Genomic DNA, 8,280 nt, shown 5'->3' on the forward strand with positions numbered 1-8,280 from the left:
CTCATACAGTTTTCAATTAAAATTTTTTGTTTCAAATCAATTCCTGAATATTTCAGTTTGATCATAATTTTTTTTTCGGATAAATATTTAACAATACCTGTGTTATCTTGTATTTCTACATTTCTTAAATTAATATTTTTTATTCTTGAATTTGCACTAGTTTCTTCAATGACACACTTTTCAAAACACATCTTTGTAAATATTCTATTTTTTTAAAAAGAATTAATTATTTTTTATTTTTTATTTCAGAGGTTACTCAGTAAAAAAATGATGTTAGAGCCTAATTCAGTAGAGTACTAAAGGACAGAATAAAGTCATGTTGGTGATTTTGTTCTTTTCTTCACTTCTATCAGGTTGGTGTGTGTTCTTCAAACTAAAGTCATAACTTTTGTTTGAAATAGCTTTTATCTCGATATTCACATTGATAACCTTAAAATTTGAGGGCTAAGTTACGTTAGCACCACGGGATATCTAAGAGGAATAAATTAAATTCTTTGATTAAAACAGATTGTTGTTAAAACTTTTGATATCATTATTTTTTTATCGAAAAACGGATTGATAAAACAAAATTAATATTTTTTTCGAATTGTTCATTCTAGTCATGGTCAATAGTTAAACTTTTCGTACCTATAGTGATAATTAGAACAAAGTAGAATAGGAAGACGACATTAAAGCAATACGGAAGTGCATTTCATGTGTAAATAGCTATTATTTCTAGGAAGTTAAAAAGTCAATTATTTATAAAAATGGGTCTGTTTACTTTTCAAAATTACTGTGTCTCATGTTCATCGGACTAATATTAAAAGCCATGACTTTAGTCCACATGTTGACTTCCTATATTCCAGAGTTTTCTGGTTATCAATATACTTCAATTTATTTTCTATACTCCCTTCATTAAATCGACCTTAGAACTAACTAACTTGATCTACTTTCATAGTGTGCTCGCCACGTGTTAAACGCGCAATCCCGGGGAATGTTCCGAGCTTTGAATCCCGGAGCCGAACCTTCAGTATCGTGAAGGGAGGAAATGCTGTACTAGACTGCAGGATAAAAAACCTTCAAGACTTTGTAGTAGTCTGGAGCAGGGGGGAGAGAATTATATCAGGTATATCTAGATTCAATAGATAGAATAGTACAGTGCTTTGTAGTAATCTAAAGCAGGGGGGAGAGAATTATTTGATTTTTTTGATATTTATAACGACTGTAGTTGAGCTAAGCGTTTAGAAAACTAGTTGAACCCCTTTTTGGTTAAAGTTGATCTTCAAAGTTCAACTACTTTCCACTTTAGATTTAGCCCTATGGGGTTTCTTTGCGTAACAGTAACTTTTATCAAATGAAAATAAAAAAGTTTTTCTTTAATAGCACATTTGTTGTTTCCCCATCTTTTTTTAAAGTGTATTTTCTTTTAAATTACGAATATATAGATTCACTTGAAAATGTTTGATATTTAGTATTTAAATAAAAATAATCTATTTTTGAAATTCTGACTTAACGGATTTATATTTTACTACAGAGACTGTTACTAATCTATATTAACAAATTACTAATTATTGATCATTTTTCTTTGCACTCGTTTTTGATGATTAAAGGAGTTACACTCGATACATACAATTGCATTCAGAAAATTAAAAATGTTTCATTATGCATGAGAATCAGCTACAGACTTTTGTGTACAAACTTAATTAATTTAATTATGTAAACTTCCGGATACAATTAAGTTACTTGTGCTGTTGAAAATCAATTATGCTTAATAAAAAGCTACTGTTATGGTTTTTAGTTTTAGTTTAAGTCTTAAGGATTCCTTTTCTGAATCTCTAAACGTGGCCGGTTTGATTCGGATTTGATTTACTTTTAAAGATTAATAAAATTACTCTAATTATGAATTTACACAGCTTTTTGTTCCAGGTTTATCGGTTAAATACTGTTTTAATGTATTATTTAATTATTATTTAATTGCCTAATTTCGAAATAATTCTTAAATAGTTATTTATATTCAATTAACAATTGTTACAGACTGCTGAATAATCTCATTTACTTCTTTATATCTTATTCTTCAAAAAAAAATCCTAATTACTTTGGTGCAGGAGAAATATGTAAGGTTTCTCTAAAAATACGGGAAATACGTTTTAAGAGACTCATTTTAAATCAAATAAACTTGCTCATTGCATTGGACATGTATCAAACAAAATCCTCAACCCTTACTAACTATTAAAGTCAAGATATAAGGGGTTAATTCTACTTGACCTTTACTAACTGTTATTGTCAAGATATCAAAGATTAATTCTCCTTGACCCTTACTAACTGTTATTGTCAAGATATCAAAGATTAATTCTCCTCAACCCTTATTAAAGTCAAGATATAAGGGGTTAATTCTACTTGACCTTTACTAACTGTTAAAGTCAAGATATCAAAGATTTTTTTTACATTTTTGTTTTCAAAATTTAAAATTATTTACAATATTCTTTAAATATTTATATGATATCACATGAAAATATTGTAACATTTCTATATTTCTGGTTCTTCATGTTTCTTCTTGTTTGTACCTCTTATCTTATCTATTTCGGCTAATTCTAAGAAAAATTGTTTTTGGTTTATCCTTGCAGTATACCACACTACAAGTTAGAACTAGCTGAGAGGATTTCTTTTTTCTGAACTCTGTATTGAATTGATTACTCTTCAGTTACATCTGACTAATCAAAACACACAATTCCTGAAACTTTCAGAGGGAGAAACGAANTCCAAGCTCCCGTCTCTAATATCAAGAGATTTCCTTTACAATTTTGCTTGTTTAATTTTCTTTTTTCTTCTTGCTTCTTGTTTCTTGTTTCTATGCTTTGAGGCCTCTCCAAATAGAAACAAGCTGGGGGGGGGGTGAATTTGGCGCCCCCCCCACCCTGTAGTTTTTTTGTCCTAACACTCTCATTTTTGACACCGTGAAATTTTGTGACTTTTAATGAAAAGTAATTTTTTGTAACATTTTTTTTTCTTAATTCATAGGGTAGGCTACAGGGCGGAAAAAAATTCCTGTTTATGAAAAAAAATCTAAAATAGCCCATAACTTTTTGATGGCTAAAGCTACAGATCTAAGAACTATGTTTTTGAAAAGCCCTTAAAAAATGCATGTAGCACCTAACCTATTAAAGTTATTGGTCTATATTTTTTTTCTTTTAGCTGGCCATACAAACTTGGCTATGAACATGCATTTCAACCCTATACCTATTCTCTAAGGCCTTTTTCTAAGTGGTGCGCCAAATGCCCCCCCCCCCGGCTATACATAGATTCAGGCCCCCCCAGTCTTTATAGGGTTAAAGCCCAATTAGGTGGAATCTTTCACAATCGACCAGTCAACACAGCTGGCCGAGTAAAAAACCAGTATCGCTGTGCTTGGCTTGTATACCCATCATTGGTTATAATCCTTCTTTCAGCTAAGCCACAGTTCTTAGTTTATTTATCTCCTATGGTTTACTGGCTACTCCCCTGTAGGATACATCATGAGCAACTTTTCAAAGAGCTTTTCCGAACTGTAAAGCCCGGAGCCGCCATGAGAGATCCTCTTCCTGGCGCAGGAAGTAAGCAACTGAGATATCAAAGATTTATTACTCCTTGACCCTTACTAACTGTTAAAGTCAAGATATCAAAGATTAATTTTCCTACTCAATCTAATCCTTTGTTCCCATTGAAATGTTTTCTGCTGCTGCACCGGGGAATATCTTTAATAGATCTAGAGTAAGGGTGAAACTATATGGCACTATTTTGATAAAAATGTTTAAAATCCACCTTGTGCAAGTTCTAACGTTTTTTCGATACATTTTGAAAAATATTCGCGAAATTTTTTTTTCATTTCAAGATTTATTGAGATTTCAACTTTTCTGTGTAAATCAATTCACAAATGTCAGCCGAAAAAATTATTTTAGTCTTGAAACACTGAGTACAGAAACGTTCAATTCGTAAAATTCCTTTGAAAATTGGGCAAATTACAAACTGGCAAGATATTTACCAGAGTATAAAAAAATAGTTTTTTAGCCCTAAATGACACAATTTTTGAAACATCAAAAACAGACAAATGGGCAGTATTCAGCGGTTCAAAGGGCCGGTGCATCTTTTGATACCCTTAAAAAATATTTTGAAAAAAATAAAAAAATTGACCTTCCTTTTTGATCCCAGTTTTTTTAAATCGTTAATTACTGAATAAGTATCTTTTTATTTTTTATATCTTACAAAAGTTGCTTCTAATTTACTACTGTGTTATATTTTGCAGGTGCAAACAGGATTTGACATTTTTGATGAAATAGTTTAATCCTTGCTTAGAGCTACATTTCTAAGAACTAGTTTTTTTTGTATTTGTATCAAAAGAGATATTATACTTGGATTTAATCTTGTTCTAGAAACAAATGAATAGGTTGGCATATTTTTCCAAACAAGTATTTTTATTTATTGTTTGATTGTTTTGATTTTTGAATTTTGATATTGTATCAGTTTTTAGTTAGGATTTTGTACGGAAGAATGCTCTATGCAACATTCTATTCTTTTTTTCTGTAATGTTCTCTCACAAGACAAGAAGGATAGTAAATAATTCAATAGAAATACCTCCCCCTTCCCTATCATTAAGGTATTGTATTGGCATTAATGTGCAACATTACCCAGGAAGAAAATCCGCAAAAAAACCTGATTTTCCCGCAATTCCAACCTGAGCTAAGGAGAGAGGTCCGAGGCGAGGTTTCTTCAGAGTTTCGGAGGTTCGGTCTCCGCTCTCAGGTCCATCCTCGTGGAATCCTTCAGTTTCTCATGTAAACCATTCCATGCAAGTGCTAGTCTATTCATGGACAATGTTCTGTGAAACTTTTTTTAAATTTTGAATTTTAAATCTATGACATAATATTGGCATATAGATTGTAAATTGAAACTTGAGCACAAACATGTGTTTAACACTCAAGAAGTTTAAAATTATTAAAAAAAAAGAACGATAAGAAGTGTAGATAATTATAGACTTTTAGACTTGTTATAGTAAAGTCTAGAACTTCTTAGAGCATAATTAAGCGCAATTTACAATTTAATCTTTTTTTGAATTTTATCCGGTTTGAACAATTGTAGTTGAAATTTTATAAGACTCCAATTATTGAAGAAAAATACATTTTACAGAAAAATCAGTTTAAAAAATTCAGGTTATTATAAAAACGTGAGGTTGGAAAGTTATTGCCACGTGATTGTTCTTTCACGATTTCAGGATAAACAGTAAATATGGCCTTAAGTCAGGTAGCTCATCTAGAAAGGGTAAATTTCGACAATAAATGCAAGAAAATCCCAATCCCTTAAATATATACTTAAAATCCTTGAAACTAAGTCTGCCTTTTCTGCTAGTATTACAGAAATTGAGTCAGATTTGTAATCCCTGTATCTATGCAACCTGATGGTGTTATCCTTTGATTTTTAAAAATAGATTATTTGTTCATAGCAGAATTCATATTGTGAAATATCTAAGGTCTACGACATTTGATTGCTAAGATATACAGATTAGAAAATCAGAGATTCTTCCCAAGACTAAATTCCTTTAAACCCATTTTAAAATTTCCCCCAACCCTGTTAAAAAGTCTTTATGGGACTTTCCCAAAATCATTTTCCCAAGTGGCAACTTCCCAAGTTTGTCCTTGCTGCAGCGCTCGGCCCCCTAGTCTTAGAAGGCATGACCAAACCTTTGGGAAGTTGCCGTTCGGGAAATTTCAAATTTGCGAAGTTGCCACTTGGGAAATTGTCACTTGGGAAGTCGACGTAGGGAAAATGTTTTTTTGAAAATGCCATTAGGAAAAATGCCTTTGGAAAAATGTCACGTACTGGTAAAATACCCAACATCATTAAAAGACATTTGGCTTTGTCCTTTATGTGTTTGAGTAATTCACCAGCTTTGTGGATTCTCAATACTCCGATAAACCGATATAATGATTTGTATCTGTATTGATCCTCTATTCTTTTTAAAAATATTGTTAGATATTTTTAACCATATTCTTTTAGTTATTGACTTTTATCTTATGTAGATGTGCATATATTTAAATTTGTATTTTCGTAAAAACACATAAAATCGCCAGATGAACTGGTAACTTTTGTACAATCATTTAATTTTCTTGATCGACCTGTGTCCGAATTTAATGAATTTAAGCCGCGTCTCAAATCCATAAAAAAACCGGTTTCAATTGAGCGCCAGCTTAAAGCCTTGAAAAATTTAATACAAAATTGAGTGGAACCAACCATATTTAAGCCTCAGCTCAAATTCTTTAAATTCGGCCTCTGATATTCGTGACCTGCAATATCCTTGACATCTTCTATTACTATAAATGAGATAGATCTAATTTTAAAGTTTGAATTATGAGAGGTTTACACAATCAGAAGTCCTAGCTAATCTTTAATTTTGTAGAACTAATAAACTGAAAATAATTATAATTGTGTCCTGAACTAAGGTTCATTATGTTTAAATTATGCGGCAGGATAACAAATTAATTTGGATTTGATTTCTTTGGAAAATATTAAACTTGTTAATAACTCCATAATTTATATTAAATGCCATGTAGCGTTTATAAATATAATAAACATCAGTCCCCCCCAAACCAACCAAGAAAAATGAACCAGGAAGAAATGTACTACAATCATGGATACAATCACATTAAGTACTTCCCAGAGCTCGAAACAAAAGACTGCGGAGTATCCGAATCCCGGTTTCAAATATGGTGTCAGGCAGTTTTGTGAATATTATTATTATTATTCTAAGAAATATTATTCCATGTGGTTTCTTTACAGACTATATTTTTTTTGATTTCTTGAACTAAAAACCTTCGAAAATGTATAAATCCCAAAAAGGAAGCTTGACCAGGATATCCAAAAAGGGTGGTCAATTTGACTCCCCCCCCCCCTCTAAAACCCATGTTTGATGTCCAATTGTGACAAATGATACATCATTGAAAAGCTCTGATACGCTACTTTTAGAATCTTAAAAAAAAAGATTTTTTTGCCAATTCCAATTAAATAGTAAAAATGTTTGCAAAAAATGTCAAAAAAATGATAAAATATACATTTTTAAAATCCCTTTTCGACGGATTGTATGCAAAAAATTTGCAAACATTTCTTTGCAAAACTTATGTCAAAACAATGACTTAGTTTGGTACAGTAGTCATTCGGGCACTGTGCCTGAGGATTTAGGCAGTTAGGATAAAAGCCCGGTTTTAGACCTAAAGGGAGGGATATGGGTATTTGGGAAAAGTCGATTTCAACATCCTCAGAGGTACCAATACTTTTCGAGTTATGTAAAAAAAAACTACAGAGGGGGGTTAAATTCGAGGCAAACCTGGACAGTCAAAGGACTGATACCCTTTACTGAGATATTGACACCTCTGAAATATAGTCATCAAATTTTAGAGACAGTCCTGACTTTAAAGTGTCGCAACGCCCTGGCCTTTGGTTTTACATTATAAACTTACTCATACTATTTTGTAGCCCTAGGCATTTACAATTTATAATTGCAACTTGCTTGTTTCTAGCTTAAATCTTGGTTTGCAGTGCCTTCTGGTGAGATCTATGGGGCAAGCTATCACGTTTAAATTGATAAAAGTTTTACCCATTACTGCAAAAAGTTAAAGCTAAAAAAGTTTAAAATGTGCCTGTATAAGCATGTAACTTTGGTTTCACATAAAATGAGTAGATTAATGTACTTCCACAACCGATATAATATTTTTATTGTAAATTGATAAAGAATAAAAATAATTATAAATAATGAAAAAATAGTAGAAATAATAACACACTGTTATTCTTTATGATTCTTCCTATAATTGGACATCAGTCCAAGTATGCCATGTGTCATTCTTTTTTGATTTCGCTTCGTTCTTTTATACACACTTCAAGTCATAACTTTGAAAGGAGGGGAGGAGTTTGAAAACATTTTCATTTTAAGTTTTAGGCTTACTTTAAATTAAATATTTTTGTCCTAACACTGTTTTATCAAAAGAAATACAACAAATTCTGTCATCTTTGTTCATACATTAAAACATCTTTGTTCATATATTAAAACATCTTTGTTCATATATTAACAGACAACTTTTCTGAAAAAGAAAAAACTTTAAAAAGTAAATCCATGATATTTCTTTTTTTTAAAGTTTAATTTTTGATTTGGATATTTTGATTTTTTAAAGATTTCATACTGAGAGTAGAAGTGAAAGAAATCCTCAACATTTTTTGGGTTTTTTTTTGTAGAAAAAAAACATCTTTCTTTTGTGGATTTGATAATCCCTCCCCCCTCCA

General features: G+C 31.2%; 1 protein-coding gene across 1 annotated transcript in view; it reads left to right on the plus strand.

The window, feature by feature from the left end:
• The first annotated feature begins 253 nt into the window (after window positions 1-253).
• The window catches only part of LOC111715547 (neuronal growth regulator 1), a 25,675-nt gene continuing 17,648 nt past the window's right edge, over window positions 254-8,280 (plus strand). The window contains exons 1-2 of the mRNA XM_023490901.1: window positions 254-353; window positions 938-1,105. Coding sequence (XP_023346669.1) covers window positions 317-353; window positions 938-1,105 — 205 coding nt within the window. The 5' untranslated portion in view covers window positions 254-316. The remainder of the gene's footprint in view (window positions 354-937; window positions 1,106-8,280) is intronic.

Source organism: Eurytemora carolleeae, unplaced genomic scaffold, assembly GCF_000591075.1.
Source record: "Eurytemora carolleeae unplaced genomic scaffold, Eaff_2.0 scaffold1785, whole genome shotgun sequence".
Classification (NCBI taxonomy): domain Eukaryota; kingdom Metazoa; phylum Arthropoda; class Copepoda; order Calanoida; family Temoridae; genus Eurytemora; species Eurytemora carolleeae.